Source organism: Sinohyriopsis cumingii, chromosome 2 (assembly GCF_028554795.1).
Source record: "Sinohyriopsis cumingii isolate HCF-2022 chromosome 2, ASM2855479v2, whole genome shotgun sequence".
Classification (NCBI taxonomy): domain Eukaryota; kingdom Metazoa; phylum Mollusca; class Bivalvia; order Unionida; family Unionidae; genus Sinohyriopsis; species Sinohyriopsis cumingii.
In genome coordinates, this window is record NC_142962.1 from 93,433,692 (window position 1) to 93,457,384 (window position 23,693).

The 23,693-nt window shown below is 34.1% G+C and overlaps 1 protein-coding gene across 3 annotated transcripts in view; it reads left to right on the top strand.

Annotated features, from left to right (window-relative positions):
• Positions 1 to 2,150: 2,150 nt before the first annotated feature.
• Positions 2,151 to 23,693, top strand: part of LOC149805383 (protein MMS22-like) — a 121,020-nt gene continuing 99,477 nt past the window's right edge. For 2 of the 3 annotated variants that reach the window (XM_089949877.1, XM_089949883.1), the window contains exons 1-8: positions 2,151 to 2,222; positions 5,859 to 5,990; positions 8,704 to 8,872; positions 11,158 to 11,275; positions 16,356 to 16,481; positions 19,774 to 19,838; positions 22,294 to 22,369; positions 22,696 to 22,801. In XM_089949877.1, the coding sequence (XP_089806003.1) occupies positions 8,761 to 8,872; positions 11,158 to 11,275; positions 16,356 to 16,481; positions 19,774 to 19,838; positions 22,294 to 22,369; positions 22,696 to 22,801 (603 nt within the window). In that variant the 5' untranslated portion in view covers positions 2,151 to 2,222; positions 5,859 to 5,990; positions 8,704 to 8,760. The remainder of the gene's footprint in view (positions 2,223 to 5,858; positions 5,991 to 8,703; positions 8,873 to 11,157; positions 11,276 to 16,355; positions 16,482 to 19,773; positions 19,839 to 22,293; positions 22,370 to 22,695; positions 22,802 to 23,693) is intronic. The other variant, XM_089949881.1, reaches the window with a different exon arrangement.

The following is a 23,693-nucleotide window of genomic DNA, read 5'->3' on the forward strand; positions in this document are numbered from 1 at the left end:
GAATGAAAGTTTTACGACGAAGTGTACTTATAATTTTACTATGGCACTAAACAGCGAATATAAGGATTTAAAATATAAATGTCTTTGTCTCTCGAACAACTAAAAAACAAACAAACAAATTATATTATTCAGTCAAAAGATCATACATCATTCCGTAACATCTGGAAGTTTCTTTATGAAACTGAGGTGTAAAGCATTCAATAATCGGAATGAACAGACTTTGGTTAAACAAAGCTAGTTTTATATTTTCTTCTTTTTTCTTTAAACTATATATATATATATATATATATATATATATATATATATATATATATATATATATATATATATAATTAAGATGAGTAAATGCGCATACTTGACCCTGTATGATTTTCAATATAATAAAGACAATGAACTATACAGACAAGTATGTGTAGACCCCACCCCAAAAGAACAATGTAACAAAAGCATTAACATGCACCAGTATATATTTGAAAAATATGTTTAAACTTTTAACCGAGATAACACCATTTTTGTTACGTTATTTTTTATTTTATTTTAAATTTCATTTTAACGTGGCCCACATGATAATCGAAATATAGGCGTATGACGTATTCAGTTAAATCATACATTTTCCAATATCCCACATTCGTCTTGAAGTATTTGTGTGTCATTTAGCACTAATAGTATATAGTCCAATGTACATGATAAAGATTAATTCTAAATAAAACTAACAGAAGCATGAATATACTCAGCCAAAATGTATAAACCCAACTTTGCTGCATGAGCCCTGATTTCAAGATGTTGTGTCAGTGTTAGTAATTGTGTTTTTTCTCGATAAAAATAAACTATTTCAGCTTTGCACAAAGGTGAATATATAGGTATATGATAATTTGGTCCGAATAAGTCTCGTCCAAATCAGCTTGTTACCTATAAGTAACAGTCACAATGTAGAGTTTGTCATAGCCCCCACACAAGAAGAAAAAAGTATCAGCATAAACAATTAGAATATTATAAAAGGAGCAACAAAAATGAAAAAGTAAAAAAATATCAACAAAATAAGTATTTAAAAAAAAATACAAACCACATAATTTATGTGTCGCAGAAGGATTCACGAAACACTTGAAAGAAATTACATTTCTGACAATACTCTACACTGAATTGAATTTTTCAATTAATGTCTTATTTTATTAAATCTGCTGACAAAAATGCACACACACACACACACACACACTTGAGCGTTCAATACACTGCTCCTCTTTAAATATTCCTTTCCATACTGAATAGATAAAATGTTTCAATGGAGAAGTTTAAAATCGATGGATGCCAAAATATTTTTTCTAAAGGTTATACAATATCTGATATCGAGGCAGAAACACACGACATACACGTACTTGCAGATGATTTTGAAGACCTGTGGTATGACAACAATTTACTATACGGTTACGCAGTGGCGTACTAAGGGCAAATGGTGCAATGGCGATGATGAAGGCCCAATGGAGTTTTGGCGCCCCAAGACCTCTGGCGCCCTTGGTTTTGGTACCCCTCCCCCCGATCTCTAACACCAGGGGCAACCGCCCCATCCCCTCCCCTCGCGTTAGTACGCTCCTGCATTTACGCCAGTACTTTGTATTGAAAAGAAAAAAGCGAGTCTTATTAAGCGTTGTTACCTTTGTTTTGCTTCAAAGTATCATCCACAGTTTCTTTTGGCTTATCGTCTGTGCTGATACAATTTCGAAGATAGCTTCCATTACACTTCGTCCATGTTATTAAAGACAACCATAAACCGTATACTTTCTCTGGTTACATAGTTGTAGGACGATCACTCATATTCATATTTCAAAATGTCAGTCACTAAGGTCCAGTTGTTTTTATTTTGGCTTCGTATATAAATTCAGGCTGTCATCCAGTAGCCACAATTAATTAGGTAGTTAGCTTCCAAATGAAATTCTTTTTTTCTTTAGAATAAGAAAAAACATAATGCAAATAGTATATATTAGATATGCAAGACAACATTTACTGAAATTCCTGATTCGATCGATGGAGAGAGAGAGAGAGAGAGAGAGTGTGTGTTTGTGTGTGTATGTTTCGGCGTGTGCGTTTTGGAGTGGGATTATGTTTACAGGGGATGAATGCACGTTGACATCGTAAAACGGAAGCAGTATGGTGATCCCGGGAATGCCAAAGGCGGGTGTTTTGAGTCTAGAAGCAAAATAATTCTTTCCATTTTCTATCCATACCAGGTATAAACAAGTAACCAGATGGTGCTAGTAAAGCGTGAGTGCGTGGGTCTTTTTCTCCGAAAGTCAGTGAAAAGTTAAATGAAAGAATAAATACGTTCATAGGGTCAAGAATGAGCAGGTAATCCAAAATCTTATGTTAGTCATATCCAGGTAATCCTACAACGTAAGACACATCACCCGATATTTTTTAAGAGGCTGAAACAAAATCAATACCATGTAAAAATAAAAATAAAATTTAATATATTAATATTTTGAAAAAAAGTTAAAAATCTTTGTAGTGAATGTATTTTTTTTAAATCGTTGCATTTTTGACATGGTTTGATTTTGAAATGGGTTGATCTTGTGACGTGTTGCAATTTCGAAATGGTGACGATCTTGTAGAAAATGGGGACAAATTTGCAGTGGGGTGAATTTATATATATTTGTTTTGAATACATTAATACCAATTACCCATCATCATTACACTAGTATGCTTGGCTTATTAATTGGTTCATTCTGTCTTAGACCAAACAAGCTGTTCTCCACCCTGTTTTTCCTTCTTTTTCTGACATCACTGATGGTGACCACAAGTCATGTCAATATAAATATAAAAACATTTTAAAGGCGGAAAACAATATTTTGGTCTAGGTCTATCTCAGGAACTTTCTCATTTTAACTAATTAATCTTTTTTATTTTTAGCATAGTAACCCATGATAAATTGATGAATTATGTAGTGGTATAAAAGTTGTTCACTGTTCAGAATGATCTGATTCACAATATCCAATATGTTAATTCCATGTGTATTACAAAATCAATCATGAAATTTCAGTCCACATTTTTGTTTAATTTACAGTATCCTATAAATGTCACTACCTAATGTCGTCTGGTACAAAGTCCAAGACTTGATCTTCATTGTCTGATAAAGTTTTGAAATTGTTTAGTAAATCGTCATGGTCTAGTCATTGTAAATTTTGTCAGACTCCCTTTTCGTTGGCCTCACTGTCATATGTGGTTGCTTATGTAGAGACTGAGCTTAGGTTCTTTAAGTAACAGTATGATCAAAGAGCTTGTGAAATTTATTAAACTTTGCAACTGAACACACGTCAGTTGTGTAGCAAAATCAGATAACCACTCTCTCTTGCCTACTGCTGGCTAATTATCTCTCATAGCTCAAAGAATTGTCTCGTGTGAAAACAAGCTAAGAGATTAAGGAAAAACATTTTCTGGTGTAATATTGTCTCCTATGGTGTTTTTGCTAATATCATAGGAAGGCGTACAACTTTTTAAAATAGATGGATATGTAGCTCCAAGCCCCCAATCAGCAGTGCCGATGGTCTAGGTGGATAATATGCAGAAAATAAAATGTGAGGAATAAAACTTTAATAACATCTAAATAATCAAACAATACAAGTAAATTTTCCCATTTTCTCCACTTGGTCGAGCTATTTAATCTGCCAATTTCATCATCTGACATGCAACCTGAGAGTGTTTTCATCTGTCCCTTCTACTTTACTCATCTGTATTATTTCCTTTTCCTTGACTGGCACTCCAGTACCCCTTCCATCCCTCGACTACATCCTTCGCCCTTCCACTTCTCCCCTTCCATTCTCTCATTTGCCTTCAGACTTCTGCCTTCATTATTCTGTCCGGTCCCATGACCTCTATAAAAACTTCTTTCTATGTGACTAGTACATCGTCACCTTTGGGTGGCATTTGGTCCTACGCGAACAACTCCAAACAGCATCGAAAGCTTCTCTGTGAATAATAAGGCACATATAGTCTAGTCTCCCTTTTGACCTAGACAATCTCACACTCTTACACAACCTTTCATCAGCATAAAGGCGATTAAAATCATTAGGTCACATACACTCACATCAAAATATTCCATACACACTTGTATGATAAAATAAGGGTAATAATACAACAACAGTATTAACGACTCATGATACATACATCAACAACTTCGTGACATGAGTACACATTTTTAATTCTTGATATAGTAACTACCAATATCACAACAATCAGATGCATTCCATACCTTACAAATCATAAGAGGTACACAGAATGTTCAAATACAAATATGCAGATACTTCACGTTATGTCCACAAAGCCAGCATGCCTAACTCTGTATAGTTCACAACTATGTAATCAAATTCAAAATTAAAACAGTTCTAACATAACTCTTGAATAAATGCAATGGTTCAGTATGATGCACACAGAAGCAATTTACACAATTCAGATCACAGGCTATGTAATTGAACCTTTTATACTACTAATTTCTCTACAGAACATTACAATAGGTAAATAACTCAAATACGTAGGTGAGATTAATTCTGATAAAGGTAACTTCTACATACCAACATAATTCTAGTAATCAATTTCTATATATTACATGTAAACTTATAACTCTCAGTTAGTACTGTTCAGCAAAGTCAGGTGAAGAATTTTTACCTTTAAGAAGCTTTTCAAGTCTGAATTCCTGCTCTATCTTTTATGAATGTTGGGCATTCATAGTATGCCTATTAGAATTCACTCCCTAACTTACTAGAAAAATCCCGGAGAGTACTGAAGTGATCGTAAAATGACCTGTGGAATAAGGGTTTGCCTTAGATAGTTGCACCATCCATATTTCCCTGGCTCATCCTTGATTTGATACTGGGGTCTCTTTGAACTGTAGTCTGCCTAGTTTCTCACACATATGTAGAATTTCTTCCTCCCATGGCTAGACCGTGGTTTGGGTGTGAATAAACAACCTCTTCTGATTCTACCAGTACTTCGTCTCTTTGAGGATAGCAGCCACTTTGTTCCCTCCAGTGTCAATTCAAGCTGCAGTCTTGTGCAACAAAGGTCAGTTGCCAGTGTCACAATGACATTCTCTACCCCAGGTAAGCTGTGTACATCAGTACATGAGGGCAGTCTTCAAAACGTGACAACTGGACAGGGCCGATCAAATATATATATTATATTCATGGCGCAATCGAAAGGATTATCAACTTGAAAACAAAATGAGCACTACCTTTACAAGCCAGAGGCTTATGGGGCCACTTGCAATGGTAGAAAACTATATATGGTTAAGAGGTGTCTGATGGCTCATTTTATTACCCAGGTTATAATCAATGGGTGGGAACCGCTCTGGTGGACTAAGTGTTTATAACGTCTGCATTGGATGCGGTAGGTTAAGCATTTGAACCCAGCCAAGTCATACCAAAAACTTATGAAAATTTTACTAGCTTCTCAATCACTTAAGCATTCAGCATTAAGAGGTTAGTGTTAGAACTGGTCCACCTGGTGTCATTATAATGTGACTGGGTGGGACATCATGTTACATGTCTGTGGCATGATGCCCCAGTGCTAGACATCACTATAAACTGCCATGGTGCAGACATCATAGCAATATGACTGGAAAATTGTTAAAGCTACATTAAAACTTCAAATCACACACACACATCAGTAGGTGGGTACCTGGTTACCCAGGTACCCATTCACAGCTCTGATAATTGGATCATCTGACCCTCAAATTGAAAAATCCAGTTTGATCAATGCTGCTATAATTAAAAGACTTTTACCTCTGTATTCATATTGCATATCCTCAATTACTTTTGGCTAGACATCAGCAGAACAGCACTGAAATCAAAGAACTTTTACTATCTTTTCAGATATTAATTGTTCCATACAGAAGAAAGAGCTCAAATCACCATTTCAGAAGCATATAACATTTGTAGGACTGTGTTGGACTATTAAAATCACTCCATGCCCCTTATGATGTACTTCTTCATCTGTACTTATTGGTAAGTTCAGAAAATATGTTTAATGTTTTTTGAATGCATATAATAAATGCCAGTTAAGACTAGCTGCAGGATTTAGTCTGCCTGTTCCTTTACACATGTATTATGAAAGAGTTCCAGATACGAATTTTGGTAGTAAAGAAAGAAAAGAAGTTTTGATACTTGACCAACTTTGCAGGTTTGACTAGCGGTCCATGATTAAGAGTGAGAGCTCTTCCATTGTAAAGGATATAATTTAGTAAGAAACAAAACAAATTAAAGCTGTACTGATTAATTGGTCATATTCATAATCGGGCCAATTATTGGAACAATCAGTATAATCGGTATCAGCAGAAATAATTTGTGCCGATGTAAATAAATTTCCAAAATATAATTTAATCATAACATTCATCTTGACATGGCTTGAATTTTAAATCAGAATTAAATAGTGGAAATTAAGGAATAAGCATTTGATTTTGGGGTTAATTGAAAGACAGTATATTCTTAAAAAGTAAATACTTTTTGACACGCTTGTTGTAAACTACCGTTGATTGTCTGCTCACAACAAATTATCAATACCAGGCATGCACTCATCCCAATCACAGCAGCCAACCAGCCAAATGAGGCCTCATATGGCTGTTGAACTTCCAGCATACACAATACAGGGATGGTTCTGGCTTTTAAAAAGTCGTCACCAAAAAAAAAAAAATGCCAGTTAAGACTAGCTGCAGGATTTAGTCTGCCTGTTCCTTTACACATGTATTATGAAAGAGTTCCAGATACGAATTTTGGTAGTAAAGAAAGAAAAGAAGTTTTGATACTTTTTATGATTTTGATACTTGACCAACTTTGCAGGTTTGACTAGCGGTCCATGATTAAGAGTGAGAGCTCTTCCATTGTAAAGGATATAATTTAGTAAGAAACAAAACAAATTAAAGCTGTACTGATTAATTGGTCATATTCATAATCGGGCCAATTATTGGAACAATCGGTATAATCGGTATCAGCAGAAATAATTTGTGCCGATGTAAATAAATTTCCAAAATATAATTTAATCATAACATTCATCTTGACATGGCTTGAATTTTAAATCAGAATTAAATAGTGGAAATTAAGGAATAAACATTTGATTTGGGGGTTAATTGAAAGACAGTATATTCTTAAAAAGTAAATACTTTTTGACACGCTTGTTGTAAACTACCGTTGATTGCCTGCTCACAACAAATTATCAATACCAGGCATGCACTCATCCCAATCACAGCAGCCAACCAGCCAAATGAGGCCTCATGTGACCGTTGAACTTCCAGCATACACAATACAGGGATGGTTCTGGCTTTTAAAAAGTTGTCGCCAAAAAAAATGCCTATCTCAATATTTTTTGTTGCTAATTTTCAAAATATGTCACCAGAATAAGTAGTGAATATTTTTCCAAGACTATTAATGTAATTGGCAATTAAAATTGAAAAAGATGGGATAGTTATTACTTTATTGACAACAAGCAATGCAGCCATAATATTACAAAATAAATCATTACATGACTGTTTTGCACTACTTCCATGGTCTTTGCATTGCGCATCACCGTTAGTGCATAGGTCTAACTGTTGTCACCTGAAATAAATGCATTATCAAATGTAAAATATCTACTTTTCTACACTCTCTCTTTTTTTAATAGAAATATCAGGTATTAAGCAAATCTATATTATGTATATTATTTTTCAAATAATAGTTTTGTAAGAAACTTTATTTAGATAATGACATTTTAATACTAAAACCCTATGATGGAACTTTGCAATGTAAGATAAGTGACGTATAATGCGACCATCGATTTCACGCATTCAGGAATTAAATGCCCCCTCCCTTTATGGCTAGCTTCACAAAGTACATCTCCATCAACTAGGAGTTCAGAAATTTATTTTTGCCGCGCTTTACATGCTTTGCTTGTTAGTGAAGTGCTTCCAAAATTCCAGGAATGATCACTGAATGCTGTAGATTTTTTCTCAACAAGCAATCTATGATCTTCATTCCCACCAATGAAACTTACACAAGTCAACTTGACCTGGCATTACTGTACCGTATATATAAGCATTGATTACCATCATTAAATTAAAGAAGGAACGAAGAAACATAATACAGAGCATATGTGCCTCCAAAATTTAATTTGGAATAAATGTTTTTTAGTAAAGAGTTTTATTTGCATATATGAGTTTAACAGTAAGAAAAAAGGTGGGATATAAAATGTGGGAAATAGTTATTACATGTATGGTAGCTTAAGACCACATTTAAATCCGCACCCATTTTAGGCATTGTTAGTTATAGACAAAAATAGGGCATGGTTTACTTCTCAATCAAATGCTAGTGCTTTCACTAACTGACGAACACGAAGTTTCTTCAAATAATCTGTATTGGCAATTTTAATAATCGGCTATACACGGTATCGGCATAATCGGCAAAAAGTGACATCAGTACAGCTTTAAAACAAACTTTTCTTGGGTTGTTATGTTTAAAGGAAATTATGCATCAGTTGTGAGTAGAAGTTACCAAGTGACTTTAAAATATTCAGTAGATAAAATAATATAGTAAATGAATAGTGAGTTTCATGACTGGAAAACTGTTTCATTTCCTTCTTGTATGGGACTTAGTCTGTGCTTCTTTGAGTAGAATTGTAGCCTGTTAAATGCTATCAGATGGTTTAGTGAAAATGCATCTCACTCACTCTCTCTCTCTCTCTCTCTCTCAGAAATTTAAGCAATTGTTTTCCTGATGCAGACAGAGTCTTACAGGAGTACAAGGTGTCATGTCTGGAGACAGCTGTTCCATGACTCCTCCATTATCACCACTAAATCCTCCACTGGAAAAGGAGCAGGAGGACACAGGACCTTCTGCAGCAAAAAGGATTTGTCTCCAAGGTAAGCTGAGATGACGCATTATGAGGAGGCATGCTATCCAGTAATTATATTGTCATGCCAAGGATGCATAGGCAAGACATCGGGATCTCTTTTTCATGCAGTTTGTTGCATCACAGGCCACAGTGTTAAGTATTTTGCATTTAGCTCGGTTTCTCTGACACTGACATATGTACAGTCCTGAAATTTTATCAGAATATTCCTTTTAAAGGGTACAACTCTTAAGTGACAAAAGCAGGTCACATTGACTACTTTTTACACCACTCGAGTGATGATGTTCAATTTTTATGCATCCACTGCTTGCAATGAGACCATCAAGGTTTGTTCATATCTGTTCATACAAAGGTAAATCCATCTTGTGAAAGTTGTTAACAAGATATCACAAAATCCACATAGCAATGAACAATGAAATTTGGCAGTTGTATTTTGTATGTGTTTGTAGTCATGTGATTAGATGTTCAGGCCATTACAATGGTATTTCAGGTGCTTTACCAACTTTTTAGCCATTTGCACTCAAACGTTTTGTCAAAAAGTTATGCTAGCACAATTAGAACAAACTCTGTGAATCAGTGGCTTATACATACTAGGAATATAGCAAAGGGGAGCATGCCGTGGGTACACACTCAAATCCAAATCTTCCCTAGAGAGGTAATGACTCTACACCCACAGTAGATACTATTATACATGCAGTTGTTTAATGGACAGTTGACACAACACAAAAATGCATGTTTAAGAGTAAGATGGGTAGGTTTGCATTACCACTACTTCACTGACTTTGACATGACAAAAAATATTTTAGATGGTCAAAGTTGTGTTGTGCAGGTAATAAAATTGGGAAATTTTCTGTAAGCAGAGTACTGCTCATTTTGTCTATTCCTCTTAGTTATATGTGTCATTTTTATTGTTCTAAATCACTTTTTGTAACATCAGAATAATTTATTTGTATGTGATTGTCAAATATGAAAGAAGGAAAGAAAGAAAGGAATCTATTGTCAGAGAGAGGAAGAGATTGTTAGCCAGTTCATCAGAAAGACAGTAGATTGAGAATACCATCGTGTGCTTGTGTGAGAGAGATAATCAGAGAATGACAAAGAGATCATTATAGGAAATAGAGAGTGGTTGTCATCAGATAGATAGAGGGAGGAGGAGAGAGAGAAGTCATAGTTTTGATTCAGATTTGACATAAGCTATAGCAGACCTAATGCAGCTTATTGGTTTTGGGGGCACTGACTTTACAATGAATGCTCTGTAATTATTTTCTTCTGGAACCCCAAATATGTCATGATGGGAGCCTGTCATTATGATATAAAGCAAGATGGGATCAGAAGATTTTATTTTTGTATTCAACAACAGAGATTCCATATTGTATGCCTGAATTTCTCCATGGGATGCCTCGGTTTTTAACTGTGGACAACCTAGTTACTTCCAAAAATTCCACCTGTGTGCCAAAATAAACTCAAACATCCCAGTAAATATGTACCATGGGATAAATATTGTTTCCCCTCCCGAATTAGCAAGCTGTTATAAAAGGATTAATAATGCATCAGTGGCTGTTAACATAATTATTTCCCGATGTGGTAGTTATCTGTCTTTACCATAAATATACACAGGGTTAGAAATAGACCTAAAAAAACCCGAAAATCCTAAAATTTCATTTTGACCTTAGAAATTGTAATAAAAAAGCCTGAAAATATTAAGGCACCCTAAATAGATATTTAAAAAAATAAAACTCTTTTTCACAATGTTTATAATGGGATCATTGAATATGCAATGTTGAAACATTGAACTGCTTAAATCTTCTTTCAGCTACCAAACTTGAGTAGAAAGTGTCATCCTAGCTGGCATGTATATATTTTAGATATCTTTCTCTGTCCATCAGGTTTTTTTTTACAGTCACAGCATAACATAGTTGAAGTGACTTTATCAGTATCAGCAGTAAACAGACTGTTTCCCAAACTCTTCACTTTTCTTTCATTTCTTGATTAATTCATGTATATTATGATGCATTGCCTCCAGGTCCTGTTGATGAATTGTCACACTTGTGATGCAGTATGTATTGAGGCATTCTGGCTATAGTAAAGATACTGATGCAGTGAAAAATTACAAAAATAGTGAGATACCCGCAAATATTGATAAATAGCTACACCTCTTCTAGTTATTTTTCTCTGTAACCAGTATCTTAAATCAAATATTTCTTTATTCAAAGAGACCATTCACAATATATAAGTAATGTAGATTCTAAATGCATTGCCAAGTGTGTATTATAGTCCATCATTTTTCTTTTTCAGAGACAGTGCTTGAGGTCCAGGATAATCCAGCTTATTTTAACTGTTGGAGGGATACTGCATTGGGAAGACAAGGCCAAAGAGAAGAAAATGACAATAGTTATGAAACAAAATTGCACAGGTATTATACATTTTGTTTATTTTAAATCTATTGCTACAGCTGTACCTTTGACAGGACAACATGGTTCTCAAATTAAAGAAAAGATCAATTTTAAAACAGTACAGGTCCATAATTAAAACTGGGATTTATTGTATTTATAAGGATCTTTATGCAGGTATATGGCATAATGTGTGATCATCTTTAACTTGCCAGCATACTTAAGCCCCACTACCACTTTTTATCATAAATTTTACCATTCTTTCACTTTGACTAAAGTTTGGAAGGAAGGAAATATTTAGTTAAAAAGTAATCTGACATAAACTGTTTAAACAACATTCAGATATTCAGTTTAGAATTAAGAGGTGGCACTTCTTAATGCAGCCAATGAAGTTGCTCATAATTCTGATCTTTTTCCAGAATTCTCCAAAAGTAGTGATACACTTAATAAATTCCATTAGTCACATAATAACATTCACACATGGCACACAAATTGATTTGAGAGGGAATGAAGAGAGGCAAGCATTTTTAAGCGGATCTGAGAAGAAAAAGCATGCATTAGATAAAAATAAGACTACATTGAATTTTAGTCATCAGCTGGGTTCTGTAATATGCATTGAAGGTTGAACATGGGCTGAAGACTAGTCTTACATAGCATTGTGTTTGCTTCTTGATGTCATCAGATTAATTTGTACACATCTGAAAAATGGCTGGGTATCTCGGCTTGCAGGAGAAATTATATGGCTCAAAATGGGATGAAACTTCAATACTATCTGGTTTTAATGGAATCAGAAGATGTTTAGGATCAATATATTTCAAAATTCATTATTATTTGGTATATGACTTTTTACATGTAACAGGAGCATTGGGGCTTTAAGTGGCTACATCAGTATATTTTATGTAGGTTAGTTTCTTCAGTGATTTTTCCAGGCTGTGCCATACATGCTAACCATTACACTTTTGGCATAATCTTTACGCTTTTTTCACCAAATTATGTTTTATGCTTGGCTGTATATGGATGATACTTTTTTGGTACAATAAAAATAAAAATAAAGCAATGCAAAGTTGTTTTTTGTCATTTTCTTATCACCTCTTAAATTCCATTCATGTAAATTTGAGAATATTTGTAAAAAGATGACTGCTGTGTAGGAAGAGTATAAGAATACTTTCCTTATTTGCTATTTATAGTTACTATATATGACCCATTTCCAAGAAAACAGATGGACTTCTTCAAATTTTAATTTTGCTTCACAGATTCGTTACATTTTAATGTAAGCTAGTTAGTTAGTGGACCAGTCTATTACTTTAAAGAAAATGGTGCCACGTGTTAAGCAAAATGCTTTACAGTGCAAGTTGTGGATGTTACATGACAGAAAATGGTGGAACAGAATGGATCTTTGCAAACTTTATTTAAAAAATCAGATCAGAAGGAAAGAACCAATCAACACTGCTTTACAAACATTAAAAGAAGAATATGAGAGTAATGTAATACAGCATGCTGAGCATGTGATTGTACTCACTGAAAATTCCAGATCATGCTCATTCCGTGGAAGTTAAACATATAGACTAGTTAAAGAGAATGCTGAATATAAATAATTTTTCAGTCTTTTTTGTGTTTGTATTCTGGTTCTAATCCATATGGTATTTGCCCTTTGTGTCAAGAATTTTGACCAGGTGCAGAACCAGGTTAGTAGCTAAATAAATGTGTCTTTTTCATACATGCTGTGTCTGTGGCATGATGCCCCTGTGCTAGACATCACTATAAATTGCCACATTGCAGACATCATATTGATATGACTGAAATATTGTTAAAGCTACTTTAAAAATCCAAATCACATCATACATGCTGAAATTTTGGCATGTAATATGTAGATACACTTTTTATGCCCATATTATTTTTTATGCCACTTAGAATAGCAATAACTATGCATATACCTCTCGGAGGGTGTGTGTGGCTTGCTTGTTGTGCTCTTGAATCTTTTAGCATAGTAAAAATTAAAAACATTATCAATAAATCGAAAAAGGTAGCTAAAATAACTTTTTATATTGTTTATATAAGGTTGTGCACTGTGTCCCAATACTTAAGAAAATTATGTTGTCAACATGGTTGATTTTTATTAGTTGGGTTATCTTTCCTATTGATCAGGAGTATCTTGTGATTAGGTACAGTTCTAGGTGAGCAGATCATGACTTTTTCAGGCTTAATTCTGAACTAATTGAAGGAGGTAATGACCGATTTTATATGAATGCAACTAAAATGTATTTAGAATCCTCATAAACTATTCATTTGAAATTGCTGATGATGACGATTAGGGCATTGCATTAGTTACTGATTCAGGTATCATAGGTGATATTTTGGTTGATCATGTGCAGAGAAAGAAAAAGAAAATAAATAATAACCCTGCTAATAATATTAAAAAATAGTTATCATCAAAATGAAGAAATAAAAGGAACAAGAAGATGTAATATTGTTTTACAACTGTGCAGCAGTTTAAAAGAATTCACCCACAGTGGAATTATGGAGAAATAAAAACGCTTTTTGCATGATAGCTTTTGTTCTAGACCATGTAACTTGACCAATGTTTGCAGAGGGCTTGATCTTAAGGTATGGACGAGACCTATTGACATTAGGGATAAAAGGTCAAAGGGCTACTGTGGTTTTGCAGAATAACATTTGTTCTTGACTAAGTTCCTTGACAAAATTGTAGATGGATTGCACTTTGGGCAACAATTGAATCATGTAATTCAGAGGAGTTTTTAGGTCAGCATATCAGTAATGCTGCCAGGGAATGAACCACACAAATTTTTTATGAATTGTTGCATTTGGAGGGCAGTGATGTGCAAGAATTCAAACAAATTTGTAAAAAGTTGCTTAAATGAAAAAGAATTTAATTTGCTTATTATGCTACAATTTTTATTTAACCATTTACCCTTAAAGTGCTTGTCACAATACAATTCACACCAATAGTGGTCCCGTAACACATGTCAGGACATGTTTTTCATGAAGGCCACTGTTAACACATTTGTGGTTTTCAGCTTATCATGAATGGTTGTTAAACTTAATTTGCATTAAGCATTACGTTATTATTGAAACCATGCATTAAGACAATAACTCAAATTTTCTGCCATCTATAAGATTCTGTGGATGATTTGCATTTGGGGTTAGAAGAACCTTGTCAAGGTCAAAATATCACCAGAATCTACAGTTACCAAACTATATGCATGACTTAAGCTTTGGGGTAAGGAAAAATACTATCGACTTTAGTTCATATGAAAAATAATGGTTCAAATACTATAGCTCGAGTTTTCCAGCATCAACACTTAACAGACTTTGGGGATTGCTTGCATTAGGGGTAAGGAGGAAACCTATCAATTTAGGGTTAAAATCTAAAATGTTATGGTCATTGAGCCAAAAAGGAGAAAAATGGTTTCTTCTCAATCATTTGATTTATCCATAGTTTGTAATTACTTCTTGAGATGAAGAAGAACCATATTGACTGGGGATTCAAAAGGACATAGATCAAGGTCAGTGTTATTGAAACAATAAAAATGGTTATCATACAATAATATTAGTTCTGCATCACATACTTGGACCATACTTTTTGATGGCTTGGTCACTGTGAATGAAAGAATAAAAACAGTTTCCACATATTAAGTACTACATCCCTGACCATGACCAATCTTTGTATTTGCATTGTACATGAGGTAAGAACAAGAAGCATTAGTGTTCTGGGTCAGATTGTCAAGAAATCAAAGACACTGACTGAAAGAAGAATAATGGTTTTTGTGTAAAAACTTTACTTCAAGAGGATGTACATTGACCAAATTTTGTGGAAGGCATTGCACTCAAGTTTTGGAAGAGGTCTGTTGATTTTGGAGTCAAAGTCAAAATTCAGGATCTTTATGTCTAACAAAATTGATTTTGCATAATAACTTTTTTTCTAGAATAAGTTCTGACAAAATTTTGTGGATGGCTTGCACTTAGGGTAATAAAGTAACTTATGCATTTTGGTGTATAAAGGTCAGCATTTCTGGTCATAGTAATTAACAAGGCTAATAAGAAATTGTAGTTTCTGCACATTAAGGTTAGTCCAAGACAGCATAGGTTGTCTGAAGGTAATCTCCTGTGTCAAACATAGTTTGCTAGGGCCATGCTAGAGGACTGTTATGGTACTCTTATTAATTTTTGCAGCTTGAGTCAGAGTTTAGCATTTGTGCCCAGACTGTTTGGCAACTCATGGGGTCTGAACAGGAATTTTATGTAGTAACTTCTCGAGCGAAGTTTGTAATCACATGTATTGATCTTATGTGTGCATAAACAAGAAAATCTGTCCTTTTTAGTTTAATTTGATTTTGGGGGTTTTTTTTGGCTTTATTTGGATCAGTTAACTTGGCTAACATCTTTATAATGCAAACATTTCAATTACATTGTCTTATTTTAATCATTCTGAAATAATCAGGGCAGTTTTAGCTTGCTGGACATGTGCAAAGAGGATTTTGTGGCATCTGCATTGGAATTACACATGCAACTTAATTACAGGTTATTTGTGCTTTTAATAATTTCTTTTATAGGTATTATTAATTGATCATTTGAGAACTATGTTCATACACAGATTGCAGTGTGTAGACCCTTGCATTGAGCACTTACCCAATGATTCATAGTTTGTTCTAAGTGTTCCTGGAAACGTGCACACAGCAAGCCATTTAAAATGCTAGTACTCTTTCATGATTCATTAAAAACAGTAAATAGAATTTTTGTTTGACAACAAACTATAGTATTTTATAATTATTACTATCTTGTTTCAATCATATGATTGATGAACTGAAAACACATTCCATCATATGTCACAAATGCAAAATTTGATTTCACTTATGGTGCAGTATCCTCAATAATTGATCAGCAGTCTCCTTTCCATCTGTATGGTAAATAGACATTGGAATTACTAAAATTTTATACATTATATGAAGTACCTTCTATAATGTTTCATATGTAGGATTATTAATGAGTCAGTGTTCTCAACAACTTTACATATGTGGTAAAATTAATCAAAATTAATTGTATATTGATTGCAGTGTTAATCACACTCTTTATTTCATGTTCCAGATTGTTGAAGCAACCAGACTATGCTAAACCAGCTAACCTTCCTACAGTGATAGACTTGTTTGGACACAGCTTCCCATCCCATCGAATTCTCTCGGACAGAATGGACACAGTTTTAATGTTGTTTAAGTATGTTTAATGCATTTGCAGATGATATTATTATGTCAGTGGATTTAGTTTTATAAAGCCTACATGGTTGTCTTGAAAGCATATAAAGATATGATGTGATAAATATATACAGATGCAAGAGAAGAATCAAACAAGATGTGGTGAAAAAATATAAGCAAAAGAGTGCAAGTGGGGCATTATTCATCTGCATGTATTGTTTGTAATAGACCTTATTATTTTGAAAAATGTGACATTTGTTTTACATATTTACTCACTGGTTATTATTTCTTGGCATGTTGGGTGCCTAGGCAGGATTGTCATTATTTGCATGAGAAATGCTTCCATGATTTTCAATTCCATTTCTCAGTTTTAAGTATTGTATTTACCTTATTATAACCACACCAACATCATTTTTAAAAAAACATTGTTGCAAATTTTTACTAAGGATGTCCTAATCTGATAAAAATCTCCAGCCTCTACTTTGTGACAAATTAATCAGGCTGGCCCCCCTAGGCCTGCAATGTAAGCCATCTACCCTAATATTTATGTTTTAGATGTCTGTGTCTTACTGCCTGAATAACGACACTGTGTCTCACATTTTGATGTCGACTAACATCATAACGAAAGTAAAATTTTCAGGAATATCTTGCACACTTGGCAGCCCGTAATGACACTTTGCTGCAAATTAAAGTCATAAAGTTTTTGTCAGACTCTACTTACTCTGATGTCTTATTGCTAATAAATTTAAATTTTCACACAAGCAGATGGATCTGTTTTCAAGTTTTGTTGTCCTACATTTCACTTGGCTGGAATGCGATGGAAGCCGGAATGCTGAAATTGGGTTAAGTTGAAATTAATTCTTTAACGAAAAGAATACAAATATATTAATACTGAAGAAAGTGGTTAGACAGCTTCATTTCATTGAAGATTCTTATCATCCTTTTAACCGAGTTCAGTATTTCTGACTTTCATCACATTCCAGCCAGGTGTAGACCAACATAACTTGAAAACATGTCCATTTGCTTGTGGGGGAATTTGAAATTATTAGAAAAGGTCATCAGTTAGTAAAGTCTGACTAAAATATTATAATTTTAATTGGTAGAAAAGCAGTGATATGGGCTGCCAGGTGTGTGAGATATTCCTGAAAATGTGACTTATCGTTCAGATGTTAATCAACATCGGAACAGGCTACACAGAGTTGTTATTTGGGCAGAAAGACCTCAATGCCCAAAACATAAATATCAGGGTCAAGGGCTTACATTGTAGGACTAGCTGGCCCCCCTGGTCTTATCATAGGAGAAGCTGCTCAGTAGAAGCTGACCAAATTTGACAAAGCATTATGTTGTTTAGAGTTTTAAAATGTTTACAAATGATCCCATGTTGATATCTAAAATGGTCACAGTCACTAGAAATGGGCAGTTTATAGACTTTGCTCAAATTCTGCAGAAAGCATTTAAGTTTGAAGGCTTTTATATTTTTATAAATGATGCCAACTTCTTATAAAATATTTTTAAAATGAGAGAAAACTATAATAACTTCTAAACTTAACAGACTTTGATCAAATTTGACATAATGTAATTTAGCTTGAATGCCTTTTCTGATTTGTACAAATGATGCTGTTTGGCTATCAGATATGGCTGCCATTATTAAAAGTAAAATGAAATATCATGCACTGCAAGCAAGTTGAATACAGTTACATCTTCAGCAAACTATCTTCAGTTCAGATCTGTGGTCCTATTGACACGTGAGCAAATAAAGTTTCCATCAAATCAAGAACTGCCCTTACCAAACTTTAATTCTGGGTTGTGATCATTCCTCTTGTATAAATTTGAAAGTACACACTTAATCATTATAAGGATCAGCTCAAACCCATACTTTGATGTTTGCTTGGTCAATTGTATTTATGCTCCAATATTGGTCAAATGTGATTCAGTTTGTTATGACCAGGTATTACTTGAAGTGGGTTATGCTGATGTCAGTCATTTGAAATTTTTTTTATAGATTTTCAAATCTAGTGGAGCTAAATCTCAGTTCAATGCAGGAAGGATGGAAAGGTTTGTCCTTATAACAACACATATCTTGGGCTGGTACGAAGGACTCTATAACAGTATGAGCTCCAGTAAGGGATTTTATCTCTCATGGTATTGTTCAATACTACATTTGTTTTCGGCGATACCAAGAACCAAGATGCAATTTTGTGCATATGCATTGATTTTGATTGCAATGTCCAAGCACATTGCCTTTTGGAAATAACAAATGGAAAAAATCAGTTTCTCTTTTTTCCTTATCCATGTTCATTGTAGATCTAGGATTTGGTCCACTAAAATCGTAAGTTTGGATGTGCCAAAGATGATCATTGCTGTCATCATCAGATTCTAATGATTATGTCTCAGAAACTTCTGTGTCCATGTCTAAATCTTAAAATATCCAACTGTTGAACATATCTTTTCTCAGCTTGCTCAATATGTTTTAGACTGAACCCAAGAAACTCGCACAGTTATCAAATATCACTCTGAACTCAACCATTGTTTGCTATTTTTCATGAGTGAAACAGCAGTAAAACTGCTCGCAGTTACTAACCTTGGCTTATGAATAGTTCAGATTTACTCAAACAAAAGATAAATAATTTCTGATTGGTTTAATATCATCAAATTCATGGGAAAAAACATTTGTAACCAGAGACGTTTTTACTACCGCCCATTCACCACTACTGTAGATGGGATCATCCACTGAATCAGTAAACAAACCACAAGATATTATTGGATCATTTGTTGAATGCAGAAACCATATCACATGTATAAGTTGAAGCGTGGCTGAATAATTTAAAGTGGATATAGGGGTCACAGATCTTGTGGCCCTAGGCTGTGTTGTTTTCAGGTTAGGAGAGTGGGTTATCATTCACATAGGCCTTTTATCCCCTAGAAGGTACAGTATGTACATCCACCAAACTGTGTGGGGAGCTTGCACTTATGGCAAGGCTTTTTGCTGCCATTATCATGGCTTTAATCCTCAATACCAGTCTGTATATCGTCAGCTAATACACATGTGATAATGGTATTCCCATTTACAAGTAAACACTTTTTTAACAATACATTTTAGTTCCTTTTGATACAATAGATACAGAAAAGGAGATTTCAGAGTACTGAAGAAAATAAGGTTACTGGTACATCACTCAGAATAGCCTATGTACATTTATGCAAATGTGTTGAAGCAGTACATGAGATATGCTTTTTTGAAGTAAAGAATGCATTTCATATTGATGGACAAAAAAATGCCATGATGGTTCATTTTAACTCTATTTCTAACCTTGCAGACAGACCTTGCACAAGATACGATTTGGACTCAACAAAATTGGGCCCTTTTATTCCTGTGATTCAGGTATGATGTTATCTTGCTGTGATTTTAGTTTTTAACAGCATTAAATAGTTTTCAATCTTTGATACTTTGAATTAGGGTAACTACCTTTTGTATTTTAATTAAGGATCTGTTCAAAATGAAATACTTTAATATAAAAGTGGGAAGTGAGACATAGTGTTCACATTTCCATTGTTGTCATTTTCAACAGTTTATTTAGTTTTTGTTTCTTCATCTATGCTTTGATCTGTCTTAAAAAGAACATGCTGAATCTGCAGCCAGCCAGCAACAAAATAAATGTATAGTTGTACCTGAAACTGAAGACTTGATCAGAAATAGAATGTTACAGTTGTTTTTGTCCTCCACTTGTTAGACTTCCCTCCAAAAATTACATTCTTTGAAAAGTTACTTGCAGGGTCAATGATAGGAGTTTAGGGGTTGGGATGGGAGCATTGATGAGTTGTGCACCAAATGGGGTGGGGGTTAATTAAACTAAATTGAATATTGGGTATAAATGGGGTAAACCTAATACTCCTCCATCATTTTGGATAGTTGCACTTCAAGTTATTTTTTGACTTCCAGCATCATCTTCATGCTCTATGCTTTTCTGCAAGCAGGCCCTTTTGATCTCACAAGAATAGTTCTTGGTTATCTATATCATCCCTGGTAGCTTGTGTTGTGTGATCCTTGAAGGACTTTATAACCACCTCGATGGTCGTCATGATCTTGTCAGAGACCGTTGTGAACAGATTATCATTCATGTCCAAAACCTGACTAACTTTATTCTAGTGCTGGATTTTGTCTGAGGCTAAGAAGTTCCCAGATAGGTCTTTATATCAAGCTGACCCATGGTCTGTATCTCATGTGCAAGCCATTTGATTGATGAGCTTCTTTGTCATTGTCCCTATTGGCTACCTCATCCTGACCAGTGCTGGTCAGAACAACATCACCACCAGCCTGTGCATGGAATATCTTGGGTGGTCTGTTTGAACTTTGGGATAGTAATATTGTCAGTGTACTCAGATCTGTCCATCTCAACATTTAAATACTCTTTCCATCATGTGCCATCCTCATGTGAAACCGTTGAACAGAGAATTATGGAGCATTCAATTTTTACCTTGCTCGAACTTTCTCGGAAATCCCTGACTTGGTTTTTGTATTAATAAAAAGGTAAAGAGAGACAATGTGGCTTTAACAACTAGTTCTTGATCCAATGCCACAGACATTAAGGCAAGTATGGAAGGAAATAAATTTGAAATTTAAAATTTTCATTTGTTTCTTTTATTTAAATTGTAGTACATTTTAAAATCTCATTTCATTGATTATTTCTTAATTAACATTTGCTGTCACTTTCAACAAATGCCTGATGACATCAGGATCTCAGATTAGCAGCTCATGAGGTTGCAAGGAACATTGCATATGTATCAAGAACAGTAATGAAGTTAGAAAGGTTAACAATATAGTAACAATGGTCACGTGATGCCAGTACCTTAATGACAGAATGCATAGACCTGGATGTGCCATCACATTATGAAAAAACATATATGTTCTTTGCAGTTTGACTCCACTTATAAGCAAGTATATAAGGTAATCAGATGTGGACCTGTATAATGGATTAATTGTATCTCTTGGTGTTAAATATTGGTGGTTGGATGCATTCCTTTTCTTCAAAATAATAATTGATGATATTCTCAATTGTCAAGTTTGGTACTTTTTCATAATTATAGAATTGTGTTGTTAGTTATATTATGCGCTTAACTATTGTCCATGATGTAAACAACATGTTTATGTATCTGAATTTTGTACATGATTGTAAGTTGTAAAAAATATGTTTACATAGCAAGAGTTCAAAGTCAGTCTAGTTTACTGTTAAACTAGGTTTTTCCATTGGAAATCTTCACATTCTGTTACATTATAGGTCAAGTTAAACTGTATAAATAGGGAATTGATAAATCAATACTTCATTCCAATTTTAAGATCAGCTTGTGGGAATCCTTAGCAGCTGTATTGTGATTTGAGAAGAATTATTTACTGAAATTACTAAGTTCTCATTGACTTTGGAATTATTGTGAACTCATTCATAGACATCCTTGAGTTGGAATTCATTGAGGACATTCTAAATTTTTGGGCTTGTGATAATACATTTAGAATTATTTAGGATTGAATTCACAATACTATAAGTGTCTCTTGAATATTTATATTGTATTGTCCAGAAAATAATTACTCATTAAATTTACATAAATTGATGGTTTCCTGTCTTTCTTTTTTGATATTTTAAGACCTAGATTGTAACATAATGTATACCTAGAAGTTTGTATCAGAGAAGTCAGGTGAAGCTGAATCTGCAACAGGTAAATGGCATTTATTCAGGATGATGAATTTTAAGTCCACTGAGCCATTAGGTTAGATGCTCAGTCAAATTTTAAATTCCACGTTTTAACCAGAGTATGTTGTACACAAAACATGGTTTTCATTCCAGAAACATTAGCACAGCTGATTGAAAGAAGACAGCATTGTCTAGCTTTTCTGGAACACATTGACTGTTGCATCAGGAGGTAAATATTATGTAATTGACCCCAACAGAAAAGACAATTGCACACTTTACTTTTAAATAATATTTCATTTCACTTGATATAAACACCATTCATACTCCTAGTTAAATCCCCATTAGATCATATCCTGAATATATTCCTAATGATACACTCTGAGTACTTGGTATTGCATACTGATTTATTAAATACATTTCAATAACAAAACTTATCCACTATTTGTTTTCTTTTGCCAACTGCCTGAATGCTATCAGTATGTACATATTTTTTATACTTCATAATCCAGAATGGTGAATTTATGTTCAATGGGGAAAAATTGCATTTTATTTCAGGAGAGATAACTCTGTTAGACCAGCAGTGCTGATGGATCAGTTACATGGAATACTCCTGTATGCAGGGAGACTTTCTGAATTGCCTCAGGAATCACTGTCATCCAGTGTGAGAGAGACTTAACTACTACTATTACCACTGCTGTTACTGCATCTAAGAGCAATAATAATAATAATAATAATAATAATAATAATAATAATAATAAAAATGAAAGGTGAAACTGTACCTCAGACAATGTAGTATTAGCAGTTTTCTTGTAGATATATCTTGCTATTAATGTTTATTTATCTGGCTTCACTCAAATGAACATTTTAAAATATGTGAATATATTTATTACCTCACCTGGCCAAACTCCCCACTGAGATTATGGTATGACCATGCATTGATGATGTTAGTAGTCTGTTATGCATCCATTGATGTTTGGCTGTTTTATGCTTCTCAAAAAATCCACTACACTCATTTTTACTAAATGTGGCAGAGAGCATACTGGCATAATGGGCTATCACATTTGTACAAATGATTCGCTGTCAAATATGGCTATTGTTATTAAAAATTGAAATGCCTTTAATGCTCTGTTCTTTAAAACTGCTGAATGGAACTTGACATCATCCTGCTTTGCAGACTTTTCATGTTTGTACAAATGATGCTGATCCAATGTCAAATATTGCTACCATTACTAAATAGAAAAGGGCATACTTTGTTCATTGACAGTTGGTATTTTAAACTTCATAAAAACTACCAGATCAGTTTCAAGCAAACTTGCCAGAGAGTATTCTGGCATGAAGGGCTTTCAGATTTGTACAAATGATGCTGGTCTACCTTCAAGTATGCCTACAATTACTAAAAACAGAAACCTTTAAACAACTTTTAAAACAACCGCTGAACAGAAACTGATCAAATTTAACAAAAAGCACTTTGGGATGGAGACATTGAACTGTTGTCCAAATGATGATGATCCACCATAAAATACGGTTACCATTTGACCACCAGTGGATGACAG